Source organism: Pipra filicauda, unplaced genomic scaffold, assembly GCF_003945595.2.
Source record: "Pipra filicauda isolate LSUMZ 115617 unplaced genomic scaffold, ASM394559v2 scaffold93_size3172892_pilon, whole genome shotgun sequence".
Taxonomy (NCBI): domain Eukaryota; kingdom Metazoa; phylum Chordata; class Aves; order Passeriformes; family Pipridae; genus Pipra; species Pipra filicauda.
Window position 1 is genome coordinate 999,067 of NW_024105131.1, and position 21,433 is coordinate 1,020,499.

The window sequence follows — 21,433 nt, forward strand, 5'->3', positions numbered from 1 at the left end:
AGTCAAAATTTATAATTTTGCTTCATTTACGCAGTTTGTCAGATAGATGGAAGCATTGAGTATTCCTGCAGCCCTACAGTCAACAAGGGCTGAAACAGAAATATTGACCTCCAAAAGGTACATCTCTTCCACCTGAGCAGGAAAGATAACTGCTGTCATGGTATCAGTAACAGCAGGCAGCCATTATTTGGTGGCAGACAAGCAAACTGGGGGGATGTGGCAAGCAGTTTGTCATTTGTTACTTGATATGTGTCAGAAAAGAGGGCAGCTCACAGGCCTGCTGAGCTCTGTCTTGCAGAACTTAAACACTCTGCCTTTATTACAGGTCATTATTCACCATGACCATTAGAAAAAGAGGAAGATTCACTGGAAAACATTGAGGGTGGGCTTGTGAGGACGGGGGTGATAGAGCATGCACTCAGAATTTCCTGCCTTCATTACTTGTTCGCTTTCTCCCACTGATAGCTGAATTTCTGTAATAAATGGCAGAACTGTGTATAATTAATGCTGTGTATAGTTTGTAAATCAGTTTGTAATGTACTTAGACATGCTTTTAGATGAAAGGTACTCACCGTTATCTCTGTGAATCACAGGCTTCGGTCAGGAAATACAGTAAGGCATAAACTTTTTGCTACAACTCACTTTCCTCCCACACCTTGCAGTTTTACAGAAACAAGGCATCTCAGGAGTTTTATTTAATTTTTATATCATTAAATCAAATCTTTGCCTCTCACTCTTTTAATACTTTTCCTTGTCTTTCTTTTCCTCACCCTGCATTGGTCATGTTAATTTTAATGGTGGAGGGTCTGTACAACTGCTAAAAAAAGAATATCTCAACTCTTCTCTCTGTCTGATTCATATTTTATGATTCAATGTACTGCTCAATGTATTAATTGTTAAAATAAAATAATGGCACCTATGAACATCATATCTGGTTCTTTTAAGAAGTTTGCTAGTAGTTCAGATATTCGTTATATGAGAAAGCCACTCAAAAAGTGATGACACAACAGTAAATTACATGAATATTTTAAAGCCTCCTTTAGTTAGGAGAAACATTGTAGCACATTGATTATATTTGGATTAATGTGGTTAATCACTTTGTGCGATTTACCATGTTTTTCCACATTGGAGTTTTGCACTGCGTTTGTGTATAAGTCTCAGGAATGGTCAGGAAGCACAACAGGCTTCTAGATCTGCCAGCTGCCTCCCTATTATATAGGGGTTTTGCAACATCCTTTAGATCCCACTGCAGATAGCTTAGGGGCATCCAAGTCCATCAGGTGCAGTCAGATCTTGAACACACTCTCCTGATGAGTTATTGGAACACATTTTGGTTATATGCTTAGGTTTGATTTATGCACTAATAATAACGCTTTTCGAGTCATTAATTTTGTACAGGAGATATTGATCACTGTTGTTTTCCAGGCTTTGCTAGATTTGAATGCTGAAATTAATGTTTTCTTGGCTGCTTTTATTTAACCTTACTGAGGAAGAGCATAAATAGGACAAGTTCCTGTGTCACAGCTAATGAATTCATTGTCCAGCATTCTAATGCAAATGTGCCTTTGTGTCTTTTCATGAACCAGAGGTCCATCTTTGCAGCATGTGCAAGTTGGCTGTAAGTTCTGTTCCACCAGCCCAGGCAAGAGATCAGTGGTCTCTCTGCAGAACAGGGTCTGAGTAGACTGTGTAGAGTAGGAACATCACAACTGTACCATGCTACCCCAGCCCACAAGTTCTCTGGACTGCCGTTTGCCAGAGCCCTTCAGTGTCATATGCCATATTTTGAAACCTTTTCTCCAGAACTGCAATGTATCTGTTATTGGTCAGAATCTTTCAGTGAAAACATATGTATTGCTCAGTTGGTGCTTGTCCGGGCTAGGAAGATGGTTACATTTTTGGAATTTGAGTTGCTATTTAACATTGATTGCTTTTGAATAATGAATATTGATTACTTATTGCACCAAATTGGAAGCAAGTTATTGTTTTCAGACACGTATCTCTCAAACCTTGTTTTTCTCCCATCAAGATATTGACAGAGAGGAAAACGTACTTGTTATGGAGATTAATTTGTTAGTATATGTTCTGTGCACCTTATACAGAGAGACAGCTGAGCAGTAGGAGTTAAGTGATGATAAGTCCGTAAAAAAAATACATGCTAATGGTAGAGTGCTGTTATTGCACACTGTCAAAACCAGGAGATTCTGTCATTACTTCTGTTTATGTGGAGCAAGATAATATATATTTTATCCAGCTCATTTTCTGATTTTTGCAAGGATGTTGATATAGTTATGAATGATTTTCAATGCACTTAAAACACAAGAGTGATCTCCCCCAGTAATCAAAGTAACATTACCCTGATAAATTCCTGTTGCAAAGTCTGCATTTATCATGATAGGCAAAGTACTCTGTAGCCCTCAGCCTGAATGAGGTCATTTAATGGTCTTATATCTTATTTTATGTCATTTAAAGTTTATTTATTCAGTACTGAATGGCTGACAAAATATCAGACTCTGATGCTGCAAAGACACTATGGTGTTGTGGACATAGGGTTGTTGTCATCTTTATGTCTCTGAAATAGTTTGCAGTTATGTGAAAATATGGATAACTAAATTTTACATGAAATTGTATCCTTTTCCAAGGACTTCGAACATTCAAAGTCAATGCATGGGTAATTTTCAAATTATTCTAAATATACAGAAATGTACTTCTGAAAGATATCTCATGTCATTAGAGACTGTGAAGGATGTGGAAGGGAAGGATAGACAACATCAGAAGCTACAGCTCTGTTATCATCTCCCAGCCAAGATTTTCCACTCTATTTTGCCACTTGTCAATCTCTGCAATGGCCTGCTAATCAATTCTAACGATGTGGTGTTTGATTTATCAGTTGAATGACTGAAGTGACTGTTTTTCTGGATATCATGTTGTCATATGTTTGAATTAGTCTATTCCTAAGTTGATTTGGGGTTGGGATTTTTGTTGGTTGTTTTTTGGGGGTTTTTTTTGCATGTGTGAAATAGTTTGGATACATTTCATATACAGAAAAATAACAGCTGGTGAGGGGGTGAGGAAGAGTAAGATAAACCTACTAAAATAAGGGGATAGCTTTTATCATATGTAGAGAGTTCTTGTCTTCAAACAACATCCTGTATGACTCTTCATCCTTTGTCTAAAAGATCTATATGCCTAAAGGTGTCCTTTCCAGAAGGAAAAAAAATTGATTGTGTCCTGCCTTGCAGTGTTAGTAAATCTGGTACAACAAAGTAGACTTAATCCTAGTGTAATGATTGAATTAGAACAAGCATTAGCATAGGCAATTGTCTTTGGCATCCTGGGTCTAGGTTCAATCTCGTATTTCACAAATGATAGAGGGAAAGGACTGTGGTCAGAAATGATCAAGTAGAAAATCTGAAACTATGTACTTGCATGGCACATTTGTGGCCCTGCATCAGAAACACTGGGCAGGTGAGAAGGCACCCAGAAACAGTGGGTAAACTTTAATTCATATTTAGGCTCAGAAGCTTATCCCAGTCTGACAGCTTCTGCAGAGTACTGTGATCTCTAGAAAGTTCTAAAGGAAAAAAAAAGGCATTTTTTTAATAACAATGTCTGAGGAGATAACCTTCCTGCAGCTCCCATATGCTGTCCTGCTACATTTCTAACAAATGAAGCAAGATTTAGGGTTAAAGCCTGTATTACAGAAGCTGTTGGGGGCACTGCTATTGAGTTCAGTATCTGTGAACTCATGCTTACATAATTTGAGTAGTGCCTCCATGTGCTGTCACTAGGCAGCACTGAGAAGAGCCTGGAAGTATCTTCTTTGTTCCCTCCCATCAGATTTTTTTGTTTGCACATTGCCAAGGTCCCTTCTGTACATTCTCTTCTCCAGGCTAAGCAATCCCTCCCACATGAAGTTTCAGCAACTGCTTTGGAGTCCTTGTCTTCACAGCGGTAAAGTATGTTTACTTTGGTGCTTGTGTGAGCAGCAGTGGGTCCCAGATCACAGCTCTCTGTCTATTTGAAGTTCATCAGGAATACCAAATGCTTGGATTCAACATCATAGTCCTAGTTCAGCAGAAGCCTAGAGCTTTTGCCTGAATCAAACCTCTGCCACTGCCAAAGGCATCTTCACTTCATCCCCAGGTCCAGCTTACTTCAGCCTCAACAGAAACCTGGAGCACTTGCTGATTTACAGTGTCTAGCCTCTTAGCTTGTAAGGGCAATAGCTAAACTAAGAAACTTAGTTTTCCTCATTTTGGTGATGTAGAAGGCAGTTTAGTCCTGTAGGCATAGACCTGGCTCCCAGACTTTCTGTGTTACACGACCACAGGGTTGAAATGACAGCTTTTTCTGGCATAGATATTCACTGCAGTATTCAGGGTTATGCATTTATGGACTATTCCTAAAAGCTCTGGACCAGGAACTGTGAAGCACCCATTCGTTGCAGACAGGTGAAACAGGATCCAAAGTAAAACAGAGACATTGAAGCCCTGAGTAACCACTGAACACCTTGCTATTCTACATATCTATGTAGAATAGCAAAAAGTACATGGTGCTCCAGGGCCATACTCACTTCTATGCACACTCTGCATCTTTACATTGTTCTGTAGGAAAGCATATTCTGAGACTTCTGCAGAGGAGAACAGTTTTTATGAAATAATTATATCCTGGGTCCACTGATCCTAAGCAGAAGTAGGAATTATCGTTTAATGTGCGAAACTGTTAGGTTTATCCAAATGTTTTGGTTACATTACTTTTGTACTTTAAAATTATTTATCCTTGACATGTAATTTAGAAAATAGGGTTTGATGACTGTTGGTAATTGCCTGTCTGTTTTGGGATAAGTATGTGTAGTGTGCAAAATTGATGTTACTAATTAAATAACAGAAACAGGAACCAACAGTTAATTGTAGTCTGTGCAGGTTGCCCCTCAGGTGTTTTGTATGCCTGGGTAAGTCTCAACTCATTAGTAGAAACAAAGTCAATAAGTGTTTACAGGACTGGAAGCATCTGGAGAGTTACAAAATCATTACATCCCATAGAAGCTGTGTGCATTTGAATGTGTGCGGTCATGATCATGGTCATGTTCCTGATCACCAGCATGAGAGAGACATTAATGAATTGAAAAGTGGTAGAAAATGACAGCCTGCATGTAGTCCTCTCTGTCGATTACCATGATAAAAGGTATAATAACTGAATTTTACTGCCTCCCTGATGTGGCTATACAGCTTCCAGTCAGTTCAGAGGTTGAGTAGGGATTATATTCATGTTTTCCTGGAGGTATCTGTTCATTTGTTTATCAGATATGAACCCCGACTCACTTTATTAATCACTCCTTTTAAAAATATATTTCTTTGCAGGTGAACTATATATGCTTTTCCAGAATTTTAATTGTCTTGAGTTTAGTCATATTAACTACATGGTGTTCAGGTGGACTTCACCTGAATCACCAGGTGTGTCTGACCTACCCTAATGTTTATTCTGAGTTATCACTGAGCTTCTGCATTATCTTCACATTTTTGTATGACTTTGTGTGACTCATCAGACCTCTAATAAGCATGTTGACTGGCACAGAGTACAAAGTTACTAGGAGCAGTTTCCTGAAAGAGGTCATTTGTTCCAGCATATTTGCAGGTTTACCCTTTGATTTGCTCTTTCAACATCCAGTACGATTACTTTTGGAACAGAATATATACATCAAATTACTACCACAATGATTTCTTATCCCTCCAAAGGTCTCTAGAATCTCCTTTCTTTTCTCTATAATTATAAAAAATTTGCCATCTCAATGTATATCCCTGTTGATATTTAAATAAAAAAAAGCAAGTAAACTTAAGTCTACTGGCCCTAGGTATCCATTGATAGTTTTTCTTTCTTTAGCCATTGCCAGCAGTTCATGTAGACTTCTTTTTTTTGATGCAGACTTTACAGTACATCGTGTAGACTTTACAATATTTACACAGTTGTCTAAAGCAATAAAAATGATCCTTCTTCACAGAAGCATAATTTATATTATTTTATTTCTATTCTTTTCATGAGCTTTGCACTTTTCTACATGTGGAAGGCCTTTGGGTTTTCATAAACAGGGAATGTCTAGAAGTCAGCACTCTCTGGATTTGAAAGCAGGGCAACAGGTGTTCCTACAGGGCTGGACTATATTTGTAGCTCAAAAAATATTTCGCTGTCGCTCCTAAAGGGTTTTTTTATTTGTGGCCATAATCAGGGGAAACTTTACAAGGTGGACCTGTCATGGGCAAACTGTCTTTTCAAAATCTGAGTAATATGTCAGACAAGAGGCTAGGCTGGGGTAGCACTGCCACTGCCACAATCACTGTTGTCAGAATTCCAAGCAGCCTGAAACTGGGTTTTCACTGCAGATAGATATGCAGGCCCAGCTTGAGGTCATATTCATTATAAGGCTCTTTAGGAAACCCTGACTTACAACCTTTTTATGGAGAGGAAACTCATATCCAGAAAAACAAATTAAAGGCACTACAGAAGAGCAAATATCAGTAGTGGCGTGAAATGATCCCTTTTATCAAGTTTATTTAAGGAAATTTGAATGTTTGAGTGTAGAATTCACACTGGGGAAGCAAACATTGATAATAGTAAGCCTGTATTCCCAATTCTCTTTCTGCTTTTCCAAGTTTCTAAGGCAGTCTGTTGTTGCTTCTTAGTACCTGCTTTGAACCAAGAATGGCACTGTGGCTTCTCTTTGCAACCAGATGTAATACTTCTTCAGTCTAAAGCAAACAATCACATACTCTACTAATAATTAAAACTCTACATGTTTTCAATTGTACTTGAAGTTTGAATACATATCTTAAGGATATGGCCTTAAAAAGTCTCATATATCCAAAGATTCATCTTCCTTAAGAACATAGACTGTCAACTAGCAGGTTCTTTCTTGTGCAAAAGGTTTGTGAAAAACAGCTTTAAATAGCAAAATTATCACCTTTCTTATATAGGTATCAATTTTACTTTCTTTTGCTAAATCATCTCAAAAATATTAAAATTAAAAGGTTTGAATCACTGAATGAAGATTTGGATTTTTTACCTACATATATGGCAGAATGGCTGTTCAAGTAAAAGATTGAATCTATTTGGACTCCTACAAAATTGAAAGACATTATTATTTATTCATTGCATTTTGCAAAGTATTTTTTAAAATATATTTTTTCTCATTTGTGAGCTGCTCTATGATCTGTCTAATCTCTGTATTAGCTGTTAGGGCAGAAGACAGAGGAGAAGACACAGGATACCGAATTACAATGAAATTTAAGAACTTCACAGTTAGGTGCGAAATGAACAGCTTAGAATCTCCAATCATAGCCTAATTGTAAAAGACTGATGAATCATAAATATGTTTTCAAATTATATTAGGTAAAAAAAGACACCATTCATCTGACATGACAAAGTTCCCATCTCATTCAGGTTATCCTGTGACAAGAGGGAGATGAAGAATTGAGGGCAAAGGGTTCTCAGCTATGACATTCAGCTTCACTGATTTTATTTCTCTTGTTTCTTGAAGTACCAATTTGGGGAAAAATTAAAACTGAAAAAAAAATCACCTTTTGAAAACCATTTTACTACAACAACAAAGAATATTTAAGAATATTTACAAAGAATATTTAAGAATTCCTCTTACTGTTTCCTTTGCTTAAAGCACAGAGATTTCTTTATAAAATGTTAATTTTCATTATTTTTTACTATTTTGTTTTCCTCTTTTCCCTCCAGTCATTTAATTCAGCAACTCTGGAAGGTTTTCTGGGAATGTTATTTTTAATGTGAAAAAGATCATAGAAATGAGAAGCTAGAAGAGCCATTTACTTAATCTTTTGTTTCTTTGTTCATCCCAGCATGGGGTTATTCCATTTATGGTACGTTATTTTTGTTCAGCATTGTTTCAGGTAGTGAACTGAACATTCCTCCACTAGACACAATCTCATGACGAAGCTGGTAAGGCAGGTTTGTTGGTTTTAGTTCTAACTAAAAGAGAAGAGGCAGTAGAGGAGTTAGTTGAGACTGAGGATGAGCCCTGCCAAACCTGCCAATGACCTTGGCAATCAGGTATCACATTAGTAGTAACCTACCACATTTTTCATTGAGGTAACATGCTACTCTCCGTGCTTTGTAGTGTAATGGTTTGTAGTATAATGGTTTCTGGAGTTCCAGAAATCCTGTGAACACATATATAGAGCAATTGTATTGCTCTTGCACAAACAGATCCAGCCTGGTCTGGTGAAGCTGAACTTGCTGCTATATGCAAAGCCATGATAGCAATGTTGTGGTAAGGGATGGGGCTGAGCCCTGCTGTACATCTCTGGTGCTCTGTCATACTATTCTGTTGGGTCATATAGTGGGTGGGATTACACCCTCGTATTGAGTTGTATGATAGCGGCTCTGCTGTTCAGGACTGACAGGAGAGAGGGTGAATGTGTATAATATATTCATTTAGACTGCTGCACAACAATGTGGCATCTCTGTCTTTGGAGGAGTGAGAGATGGGACATCAGAGCAGTCCAAAATACATGATTTGTCAGCACTGTATGAAGAGAAGGGAAAACACAGCAGGGAAGTGGGAAGTGAGGGTAGTGCAGGAAATAAAGCTCTTTGAAGCTCTCCAGTAAATTCACAGAATCACACAGAATCTTAGAATATGCTGAGCTGGAAGGGACCACAAAGATCATTGAGTCCAACTCTTAGCCCTGCACAGCACCCTCCCGAAGAGTCACACCGTGTGCCTGAGAGTATTGTCAAAACACTTCTTGAACTCTTGTCAGCCTTGGTGCTGTACCACTTCCCTGGGGAACCTGTTCCAGTGCACAACCACCCTCTGGGTGAAGAACGTTTTGCTAATATCCAGCCTAAACCTCTCTTGACACAACTTCGGCCATTCCCTTGGGTTCTGTCACTGGTCATCACAGAGAAGAGATCAGTGGCTGCCCCTCCTCTTTCTCTCACAAGGAAGTTGTAACTGCAGTGAGGTCTCCCCTCAATCTCCTCTTCTCCAGGCTGAACAGACCAAGTGACCTCAGCTGCTCCTCATATGGCTTCCCCTTAAGGCCAAGAGTATATTATGTGTTTAGACCGACACTGATGGGATTCACTGAGTTTGGTCCTGTGCACTGACCAGAGATTGTTCAGGCCTGGCGCATTTGTGTTCCACTGAATGCAGCCAGCGTCTCCCAGGTAGTCAGATGAATTTCAGTGGGATAGTGTCAGTGGATTTTCTTCCCAGAAACAGTTGCTGGTTAGGACCGTTTGCAAAATTTATCTCTGTCTTATCATAGCAAACAGGAACAAGATCTTGTAAATGATAGATCCCTTTGAGATGTTTTCTCAAAATAAGCTAAAAGTCCATTGCTACAACTAGACATTAGGTATAAAAAATAGACAACAATAGCCATAGTCTCAAATGAAATTCCTGTCTTTCTCTGCATGATACTGTGAAAAAAAAAGTATAACATATAAATATACAAATTTAAATCATGCTCCTCCAGTTTTCCTGAGGCTTTGTAGCTTTTGTTTTGTTTTGCTTTTGCACTTAAATTCTGATCTAGTTTAGGTAGACTCACCTCCACTGATAAGTTTAGGCTATAAATTTTATCCGTATACCAACTGAGATAGAAGCCATATGGCCTTTTTTTAAGAAGCATAGATGCTATTGTTGTCTCTTTCCTAGGAAATAAGGTAGATGTCCTGTTTGTTTGGGTTTTTTTTTATGAAGTCTATGAGTCCTTTTCCATTATTTGCAGGACTTTGGTTTTGATCTGACAGGTGTAACACAGATATTGCTCTGGATCGGAGCCATGCACTAGGTTTCAGCAAAGTTGAGGGTTTCTTCACAGGCATCTTTTCCTGACCAGGCAAAGCAGCAGCCACAGAACCACTGGGAACCTCACAGGTTTCCAGAGTGCAGGAAAGAGCAGCAAGTGTGCATAAAGGTACACTTGTGGTGTTTGTAGAGAGGAGCAGTTCCTCTCAAACACAAATGGCACTTGGTCACTTGGGGAAATCTGAGAGATTATTACTTCTATGTTTAAAGAATATTGTTAAAAAAATAACTAAGAAAGAAAGAAAGAACAAAAGAAAAGGATATCTTACCCACCGAATTTGCTATTGCTATTTCTCACTGAAAGAATTATGAATTGTTTTGCTTTTGTGTATATGTGACAATGAGAGAACTGCATGCAAACAGTTTTTATGTTCTCTTTTAAGAGTGATCAATTCTGAGACTAAAAGGAGAAAAAAAATTGTTTTTCTCATTCTAAACATCTGAGGTTGGCTTTGGCAGCTGTGTTGCCTGTCTAAAAAAGACAAAATAACACAGAATGGTCTTCTGATCCAAACATAAAAGACAGAAATTTAAGATTCATTAATTAGGCTCTGTCTCCCAGTCATTTTAGAGCAGTAACATCTCATAGTACAGGACAGCACAGCTTCTTCATCTTTGACTTTACAAGTGGAGTACTCTTTTAAGAAAAGTTGCCCAAATTAGCCTGAAAGCCATTGTAGAAAACTTGACAAGAGTTGAGTCAAAAAACTTGTCCTGTATTAGGACATTTAGGATTATATTGGGACATTTAGGACAAAGTGTATATATTGCATTTTCAAAGCCAGAAACTTGTTGGTCAAAAATACAATATTGTTATTAGCATTTACAGGACTCATTGAGGTAAAACTCTCCTTAAATCTGTGAAGGCTTGGTGTTAGTATTTTCCCTTAAGCTGTGACTTCTCTGTTCAGAAGAGGAAAATCCAGTCTGACCAGATGATGATGAGAAAGGGAATTTGTATCTCATAGACTCTAAATACATTCAGGAGGTCAAAGATCTGAGACAGTTGCCAAAATCATGAGATTGTCTTTTCACTGCTTTCTTGTTTCTGAACTTCTAGTAATGGTTTTCTAAAACTTTGAGACAAAGTGATGTGTTCAGACACATGAATCAATGACAGGATAAAACCCAAAGTAATGCAAGTTTTGTCTTAGAAAAAATTGAAGGTCCCTGAGGGTTTTGCTTAATTTTGCTTAGCTTTCTTTGAGGTTTGAAATGGTAAAAGAAATGTGAGGCAGAAATTACAAGGTTGCCTTGTATTGTCTGTTCTTGGTTCATGTTGATTTTGAGTGCTAAAGTAGGTAGGGGAAAGTCAGTAATACAAGTTATATTCCAATAATTTGTGATTATGGTGATGATAATATCTATAAACAGACTTATTTGGGCTAAAAGGCTGAACACAAATAAAGATCCAAAACATACTGACAAATTGCATCACACTAAAGAGCCCTCGTTATTTGACATTTGCTTCCTAAAAATGGGATCCTGATCTGTCAAGAGTTGAAGGCTAAGAATCGCTTCTTACTTTGAAAGTCTTGGTTGTGTTAGACAATCAATCCAGACTGCCCTGGGACATGAGCCTTATTCAGGAATCGCACAAGAACAGCCATTTGTGTAAACGCCTCGATTCTAGTTGAATAGAATATATTTTAAGACCTTTTTCTTTTTTTTTGCCCCCTCAGATGTATTTCAAATTTTATTCTTCCTGTTCCCAGGAACTGCAAAGAACTATGATTATGAGAAAAAAAGGGAAAGTATTTGCTTCTTTCTATGACATTCCCACTGTGTGTGTGTTCAGGCAGATTTTGTTCATCTGAAAATAAATGCCTGAGAAAGCAAGGATGTCAGCAGTACTGAAATCTTACTTGGATTTTCAAAGAAAAGAGAAAGATTATGAAGGAGAGTAAGTCAGTGGGAGTCTTTTGTCCACATCGCTGCCTGGAAGATGTGGAAGCTGCTGTATTGTCTTAGGTTTCTACTTTGTTCTTCATTGTTATATTATATATATATATATATGTCTCTGCTACAAACTAAATTTAGAATTCTGAAGATAAAAAGAAAAGGATGATTTTGGGATGGTTTTTTATAGCTGGAAGGCATTTTGATGTATTGAGGACCATTTTACAAAGTTTTAACAGGAATTTTAACTTCAGTAACTAAGAATTGTTTGCAACAAAAACAACTAGCTGAAATGAGGGGTTTACAAAGAGAGCAAGAAGAAGCAATACTGTTTTTCTAGCATTTAGAACTCTACACTGATTCTACCTAGAGCTTTAATAATTGGACAGAATTAATGTCTGAAATGAGGGTTTTACAAAAAGAGCAAGAAGAAACAATACTGGTTTTCTGGCATTTAGAGCTTTACACTGGCTCTGCCTAGAGATTTAATAATTGGACAGAAGAAACAAGACATAATCTAAAGTGCTGTGCTGAACAGGCTCAATAGGATCTGTTTGCTCTGAGGATTACATCTGGCTTTGGGATGATGAAATAGGATGTGACTGGTACAATCATGATGTGCATAAAAGTTATGTCAGACGTAATAGCACCATGCATTTCTTTTGTAATGGAAGGAATAAATTTTTTGCTAATCTTGAATAAGGACAGATAGGAAAATTTTATGGAGCTTATTATACATGACTCTCAAAGAACAAAAGGTTGAAATAGTATTCAGCTGAGCTTTTCCAGCTCTCCCTGTGTTTTCAACTCTCTGTATTGTCTTGTGCTTTTCCATCATCTTGTCCTTTTCAACCGTCTGCCATAAGGGAGGAGGGCAGGGAGAGGTGGATGAATGAAGGAAAAAGCCTAGAAAACTATCAGAGCTTTGAAATTAACTTCAGCTGTTATTTTAAGAAAACTTATATACTTTGTGATTAAGTAAATCTGAGTCTGTGAAGAAATGCAGCTCCTAATTAAAAAAAAAAAAAAAAAAGACAGGAAGTAACTTTTGGGGGATGCTCTAGAAAATCTGCCATGAAGCCCAACAGAACTACTGCAGCCTCCTGCCCCTCTCCTTCCCCCTTCCAAAGGGCTCTGACCATACAGAGACCTTTCGGGACTGGTATTATTTAATGATGGCTGTCCCATGGACAATAAATAGCTTTTTCTTTGCCTCTCCTACAACCCTTCATCAATGACAATCATGCATTCTGTGGGCGTTTAGGATATGAGATTCTGGAACCCTCAGACTCAGTAAAAGTCCTGTTAACTTTACTGGGCTCTGGATAAGGTTACTCCCCTATTGAGGCAGGGCTGTGGGATGGTAGTCTCTTGCAATCCATAGTGCATTAGGTGTTTGGAACCTGTACATACTTTCTGACTTCCAAACATATGATAATGCATTAATGATACCATAGGAAAGAGGTAAAGGGAAATGAGTACAATGAGCATTGTGAGGACTGTCTAACACATGGTCTCAGACTGTCACCCCACTAACTACCTTACACTGTGGTACAGCAATGCCCCACATGACTCAGAAGCCAGGATAATGAAACAACCTACCTTCTGAGATTTCCTTCAGAAGAAAGAAGACTATTCTGTGTCTTCTCATTAGTTGTGATCAGTAAATCCACGTTACTTTGTGACACCACACTGAAAGAGCTGGCCCTTATTTTTGCTTGGAGATTGGAAGCACAGAGGTTAATGCAAAACTGATGGAAATCAAAGTGCACCTCTCGAAGACAAGCATTAACAAACCTTATCCTTAATAGACTGAATGCATTCTCATACACTTCAATCATCAATGAAGGTCATAGAGTCTTTCTATAGCTGACTGACTCACTGCCCAAGTGCATGTAAAAGCTCAGTGAGGGAATTGAGGGAATCATGGCCAGGAGCCAGACCTCACAGATGGGACATTTCTCACTCTTGTGTTGATGCTTCCCACAGAATTGGTCAAATCAGCCCCAAATCAGCTGATCTCATCTAAGAAATTAGTTCTTCTCCCTGCAAAAAGAAGTGTAAATCTGTCACATAACTGAGGCAAACCAGTTTAGTCATATCACCCACCCGCTTCCAGGGTAGTTTTGCCAGTCTGAGCAATGGATGCCAGTGGAGTGCCCTGGCATCACCTCAGCACCTGGTATGGCATCTTCATCCTCTGCAATGCAGCACTCTCCAGGATTGTCCTTGGCTGGTACCTACACATGCAAACAGGACTTAAATGAAACCCAGTATCTAGCCCAGGACGATGGCCAGCTCTTAAACCTTGCGATAGCATGCTGAGAAACTTCTCCTGTTGTTTTTGCACTAATGTTCATCTTCGTTTCTGATAGTGACAGGTATGGTAGTCAAGTGTATGACAAGGCTTGTAGCATGTCTTCTGAACAGTTTTCAGGGACATTAGTGACTTTCAACATCCATCTAAGCATCCAGTCCCATTCCTGCCTCGTGTTCAGTTTTTGGCCCCAGCAATTTCCTGTGGTGTAAAGGTCTGTGGATTAATCACATGTGGGAAAGACTGCTTCTTTTTATAAATTTTCATTTTCTCATGTTTTAATGAATATTCACTTGAAAATCAGTATGAGGGGAGACCACACAGCTGCCTTGACTAATTGGATTAACCCTATACTTCTCATTAGGGCTACTTCTGTCTTTAATTTATTTCAGAGAGTTCATAACGTGCATAAATATTTAAATGTATATGCTTTCATGAAAAATTGATCAAGAACCAAAATTGTTCTTTAATGCTACATGAGAAATGCATAATTCCGGGAAACATTATGCTTACTTTAAACAAAGATTTTCTGTGTAAGATGTAAGGGTTTTTTTCTCTAGCAAAAATGTGACTAAAGTTGTACAATGTCACATCTTGAAAAGCAACAGACAAATATACCAAGCCTCTCTAGACTAATCAGGACTGAAGCAATCAAAGTAACCTATTCCTATTGCTTTTTCCTAATGTTTATACAGAACCAGTTTAGAGCTCTCTTTTCTCATTACCCAAATACTCTTTGGACAAGCACACAGAATTTTGCAGTCCGCATGTGAAATCTGGGGTTCTTTGGCAGATTTGCATATTTTGCAGCTTCAGTGTCTCCTCATTAGAAATCAGGTGACTTAAACAGAAGCATTTTCCAGGTCCAGAGCATTTCTTAGTGCTTTTCACTGGTTCTTGTAAACTCAAATGTATGCCTGTAATTTTTCTGCTATTTCAGGTGATTTTCACTCCACTTTATTCGATAATTGCCTCCTGACCTTGGAAGTATTTAAGTGTCTCAAGATTTATATTTCTAGTCATATTGTGTTTTGGCACAAATATATTATGTGTGTAAGTTTGAGTAGGTCACTGTAGACAACTGCTGATACATAGAAACATGAATCTTCTTTAATTTATCACTAGAATAATTGATTTTATACTCAGGAGAATTTTATCTTAGTTTACAGACGTAATTTAAAGTTTAATGTGGACCTCATAAAAGGGCAGGTCTTTCCTCTTGAAGAAAATCACATTGTAGAGGGAGAGGTAAACAGGAGAGGAGGCTGTGCACCTCGGATACCAGTTTGGTTTAGGGCAAAGTGCCTTTGGAGTGACACTTGGCAAAACGCATTGTTGTAGTTGCATAATGCTGGCTAGGGACATACTGGCTCCCGTGGGATTCATGGACTATGTGAGACAGTAAAGTTGCTGTGACATGACTCACATAGTTTTATAAAAGCCAAAATCTTCTATGGATGTGTATTAGGCACCTGAGCCAGCCAAATGGGCTAACCTGATGCCCTATGTACCTGCAATCTCAAATCATTGAAGAGCAACAGGAAGGAAAATTTAATGTGTTTAGGGGGAAAAATAGAAAGAAAATTCAGGTATTTTCACAGTTTGCTGCCAGATTTGTTGTAGTCCTTTTTTTGGTTGTACAGCTGAGACTGTCTGATGAGGGTGACAAGATGAAACACTGTGACACTAATTAACCATAGAGACTGTCACTGTGCAAGCAGCAGAGCAGGGTGCTCAGATAGAGGGACTCACAGCTTGGCCGCAGTTCAGTATTTGCTTTAGCACAAAACACTCCCCCCCTCCAGTTTTATAGCATTTTTGTTAACTTTCTTAGAACATATATAAATAAGTGGAGCACAGGCAGGTAAGACAACTCTTTTCTGAGCTTTCTCTTTTGCTTGGCTTAAGTAAATAGGGGTGTTTATTTTTGTTTTAGCACAAAATAGAACTGAACACCAATGGGCTTTAAATATGTAAAATTCCTAACATGTATAATTTGTTGATTTGCTTCTCATCTTTTTTTACGAAAGTATTGTGAAGGCCTATACTTTCACCTTTAATCTTCTTCATTCTTGATTATTTTTGCTCCTGTATATTCACGTAAGCTAGAGGTTTGAGAAAACATCTGTGGTGATAGGATCAGATGAGTTTAGAGGGGAGCAACAAATGCATAGAAAAGGAATGGTAGATTTGAAGCTCTTTGCAGAAAGGATATAATTGATGATAAGTAAAATATAAGAAAGGGAGGCATCTCTGAATTTTTCTTAAGAAGCAAAACTTGACCTGGCAAATTATGATTTATTGTAATATCCTAAAAATATTGTTTCAGAAACTGTATTATACATTCATCCCTTTCATGTTAGCATTTTGGTGGGGTTTTTTTCTTTCCGTTAACATGAAAATCTTCATCAAAAAACCCCTGTAGGATTTCAGTTGTGAATGATCTTTCGTGGTTCTGCGTGCTGAGTTTCCCTTTCTGGAACTCTGTCTTCTCAAGTTTTCCACTACAAGCAGAAAACTCCTTTACTTCAAACTACCTGTTTTACTTGGATCATATAAACCTAGAAACCGTCGCTACAGTTTCAATATCCAGGTCGGTAATTGCTCAGGAAAATGAGTCCTCCAGGGTGTCCTCCTGTGGGGTCAACAAGTCGCTGCTGCCAACAGCAGCAGCAGATTCAAAACTGTAACCTCCTTGGGGAGGTAGCTGTGAGCCATGATAAACACTACAGAAGAAAAAAAGGTAAATGATTAGTGCTGTCTTACTGGGATGTTTCAGCCTTTTCTTTTCCAAAGAAAAAGGAGCAGCTAGAGGAACACAGTAAGACACAACCTGTGTATCTGTCTTAGTGCTTTATTTATTTAGATGGATAACTTTACAGGGGTTAGTTTCACATTTTATTACAGGTAGTGTGAGAACTCATAATGATTTCATTTGTGTAATTATACTCTGTAAATGGTTGGACAGGTTTGCATTCTTAGTGACAGTTTATAGTGTTGTCTAATGTATAGGTATTGTTACATTTATACTTCATCCATTAGCAGTTTTGTATCCTAATCTCCTACCTTTGTGGGTTATAGTCAACACAGTATCAAGGCATGCCATCAGAATGGTGCAGTAATATTAATTAGAAATTTTGTACTGATCGGAATAGTTAAGACTTTTTTCCTTTCTCTTCTCTATCTTCTTTCTTTTCAGTTTTGTTTGTTTGTTTTTGTTTTCTTTTTTCTCGTTTTTTCAACAAAAATTTTTATAGTCAAGAATTTGCAGAAAGGCAATTTTACACTGGACCCTCAGGTCCGACTTAAATTTCAGTCACCTTTCGGAGGAACATGCCAGAGTTCAGAATATAATGTCCCCAAGTGTTGCCTTCATCCCAGATAGTGTCAGTATGATAACATTCTTGTAATTGAGGAGACTCATTGCTTATGCTGAATAGCAATTAATTAGCTATGATCTTGTCAGAAGGAACTTGGGAAAAGACTAATCTTGCCCTGTTCCTATCATTTTCCATAAGAATCCAGAGCTGACCACAGGATAATGAACTTGATATGTCTCCAATCTGGTCCCCTCCTGCTTTATGCTTTTATACATACAGTGCAAAAAAAAAAAGGGTAATAGAGAGCACAGAGCTCTTGTGATGTTCTGCTCACTCTTAAGCAGGTGCTCTCGGGATCTTATCAAGCATTTCTGTACATTCTCTTTCAATGATTCAGTTAGAAATCCCATTCCTAAAGTGACAGATTCTGGATTGCTAATTTTCCTATTGATAGGAAGAGGCATATATATTCTCTTGTGCTGTCTGATGTAGAAAAAGGCAGCCTATGGTACTTTTACTTAATTTTTGCTATAATTGCCAAGGAACTAAGCTTAACACTGACACCAGCAAATGAGAAGCAGATCCCCTCAGTGGAGAGAAAGGCAAGGTTCTTATAAAAAATATGAGATGCTTCTTCCTCAGCCACTTCTTGGAGTTTTTTTGGATGAATAGTCACAAAAAAAAATCTTTATTGCTGCACAAGAAGCATCCTGAGATAAGGCTTAAGGACAAATTTCTTCCCACCCATTTAGAAGGTTTCCTAAAAGGGCCCTGAAATCTCTGGCTGCAAGGCCACTTGAGATTTCTCAGCAGGCTGGTGCCAGACTGACAGAATATTGGAGTCTTCAGGCTTCCCCCATAACCATGAAGGACAACATAGCTGTTACAGAGTGACACACACACACTGCAGCCTTTGGTGATTATTTTTTAAAGGGCACAGTGGACCAAATTCAGACCTGGTAGAAGGAAATGGGATTCTCCTAAAGATATTGGAGTTTCACCATGTTTTATTGTCCCTGGATATGATGAACCATAATCCCAGCATACTAAATCTATAAGAATTTATTACCTCCTTAAAAGTTCTTTAAGATCTTCTATTTCCTCTGAAGCTAGATGTTTTTCTGGCTATTCATTTCTGTGTTTTTATCAGTGAGGTCTTAACACACTGTATAACAATAAATCAATTAATGTGTTCTGATCCCTGGCTCAAGTATGTTTAAGTGAATATATTTTGATTTTATCCTTGCTGATTTTGCTCAGTAACACTAGAGCCACTGCACCTCAGAGTCACTGACTTAGGCAAGCAGTTTTGCACTCTTTATGCCATCCTAATGGATCACTAGGGTCCCTCACGACAGCCTTTCTGTTTTAGCAGCTACTCCCTTCCTCATTTACTCAGGATCCTCAGACCAGGCTGTCTCAGTGTAGTGACAGCTTCAAAGCTGCAAACTAATTCTTGTCAGGTGTCCCATGGCTGGAGTGAGCCAGTCTGGGGTACAGAAGAAAAAGTGCTCACATCTCTTATATCTCCATATGTCTCCTCTCAAGACATCTCTCTATTTCAATGGTAAAGTTGAAGCAGTTTTGCAATCACTGAGGATGTCTGTCTAATGCAAGAAGAAGCAAAGAGAAGAAGATTTTGCATTTTGAAAATGCCAGGGTACAAAGGCTAATTTAAATTGAAGAATTCGATACTTTCAGCTTAATTGAAGCTCAGCTTTGTCGTAAGAGCAGATCTCAGCTGATTCATCAAAACCTGACAATGCCATTAGTGTAAAAAAAATGAGAAAAAGAGGAGAAAAGTAGAAAAACACTCAGTTTTTCTGATGGAAAAATCAAATTTATAGTGGAAAAGAAAAGCAAATATTTTATAGCTTTATATCATAGCTTATAAATTCTGTTAAAGAACAAGTCATAATGTGTGATGCTGTTTTTCTTTGAGAAAAATGTTGCCTTTCTTTTTGAACCATAGCCATATTTCCAGTGTGATACCTGCACCATGGATATTTAATTCTCTTTAGGCAGCTCAGTTTAGGAAGGGAGATACTTGCTTGTATCCTTGAGCAGCAAGCTGCCCTATGGCTCTGAATAGAAAGTTTAAAATAATAAAAAAAGTCTTTTTTATCTCAAGTTGACTGGTTCAGGCAGAACTTACCAACTTCCTGTCAGAAATTGCCAGAAGCATTGAAAGCCTTCCAGCCTTCTGTGGCCATCTGACATAGTCATCTTTTCTCTCTTCTCCACTGCAAAGAAAGGGACTCCAAAGTACCACATGGAAGTACTGATCACCAGGCATCATGTGAAGACTCTATATCTGGGTCTTCTTGGAAACAGGAGATTTGAACCTAAATTATTTCCTGGGTAAAATTACACTGACTTCACAAGAAAGATCTGAACTTGAGGAAACTTTTAAATTTCACTATAATTCTAACACAGAAGGAAAATGCTTCAGTGATATAGTTTGCCTCTGCTGGGAATCATAGTGTCCTCTGACTCACAGGAGGAAGTTTTAGGAAATTCAAGCATGGGTAATGTATCCAGAATGTTTCTTTTTTGATCTCAGAAAGCACTAATCAAAATGAAAGTTGTATAATTTCACTATGTCTGACTCATTCTTCACCTTCAGGGAGAAATGCTAATATAGTATTCAAAGTGATTCTTCATTGTGCAAATCCAACATCTCATTCTTTAAAAGTGCATTGTGTTTAATGCTTGACTTTTGTTTTTAAGGTAGTACTTGTGATATCTTAAACACTGTGACTTGTCCAAGGAATTTAGCCAAAAACCTCTGGAACCTATTTTGAGTGTAGTTGAGGAAAGGTGGTACTTTGCTAATGAGCAGCATTTAAGGTACTTAAATTTATCTTTGGACTTACTGTATATTGTGATGCAAGTAGATTGCACAGATTATTGTTCTGGGGAAAAAAAAAAAAAAAAGACAATTAGTGGAGAGTCCCAGAGATCTGTCTTCTTGAGAACTAAATGTCTTGAGCAAGGTGTTCATTTGAACTGGTTTTGTTTTTCAGACCTTGCAAATGGATGTAAACAAGCTGAATATCACATTGCTTCGGATATTTCGCCAAGGAGTGGCAGCAGCACTAGGACTGTTACCTCAGCAAGTTCATATCAACAGGCTCATTGTAAGTACCAAAGGACTGTGTATGATAAAATGCACCTGTTTATTCAAATTCTCTTATATTTATTTTCCTGTCAATGTGGAAAAGTGCAATCAAATAGGACAGAAAGATACTTTTTTTTTCCCATTTTTTTAAACCGCACTACAGAAAAATATCTCCATTACAAAATGATTTAAATTTTCTTTTGAAAAGAAACTATTCTCAGCTATAGTAAAAAAAAGTCAGATAAGTCTCTTTTGTATCCTATTCATAAGCAGATTGCACATCTCTTAATTTTCATTCTAATGCAGTTCTATGTCATGTTCATTGAGACACTTAACCATGTTTTGCTTCTCAAAGGTTGAATATTGCTTAAAAATACACGTGATTCTTTCTTTCAAAGGCATCTTCACAATTTGACCTCAGACTTTCCATTAGTAAATTAAATGTCTTCTAACAATATTAATATTCATGCTTTGTTATTCTGCTGTAATAAGCTATGCTCCGAAATGATCTTGTAGACTATGGTATCCTATTTGCAAAAGATAGCAATAAATTTGCTTCTAGCAACAAAGACTGTTTTAAACTGATTGTCATTTTATGGTTTTCTGTGTATGTATTCTTAACACTGTTGTCTTTTTATGAGTTTTACCATGAGGCAAGAGAACTCAACATCATGTGTGTATTGCTAGCCTTCAATTCACTTTGCAGAGGGAAGAAGAGTTATTTTATTTTGCGTGCAGGTTGCATATTAGAGAAGAAAACCGACAAGTTCAGCATAAAAGTATTTCCTGCCTTGAAAACTTGATAGGATTGTATGCATCAAAAAGGATTATAAAACTACTTCAAATAATGTCTCTATGAGAAAGGATCTCGCAAAAAATACAGCAAAAAAGATCAATAGGAATGCAATTCAGCCCTTTTCATGTTCATCGGGATG

At 37.8% G+C, this 21,433-nt stretch overlaps 1 protein-coding gene across 1 annotated transcript in view; it reads left to right on the forward strand.

The window, feature by feature from the left end:
* PTPRR (protein tyrosine phosphatase receptor type R) overlaps positions 1–21,433 on the forward strand; it is a 146,223-nt gene that overhangs the window by 47,800 nt on the left and 76,990 nt on the right. Inside the window, exon 5 of the mRNA XM_027721955.2 lies at positions 20,404–20,517. Coding sequence (XP_027577756.2) covers positions 20,404–20,517 — 114 coding nt within the window. The remainder of the gene's footprint in view (positions 1–20,403; positions 20,518–21,433) is intronic.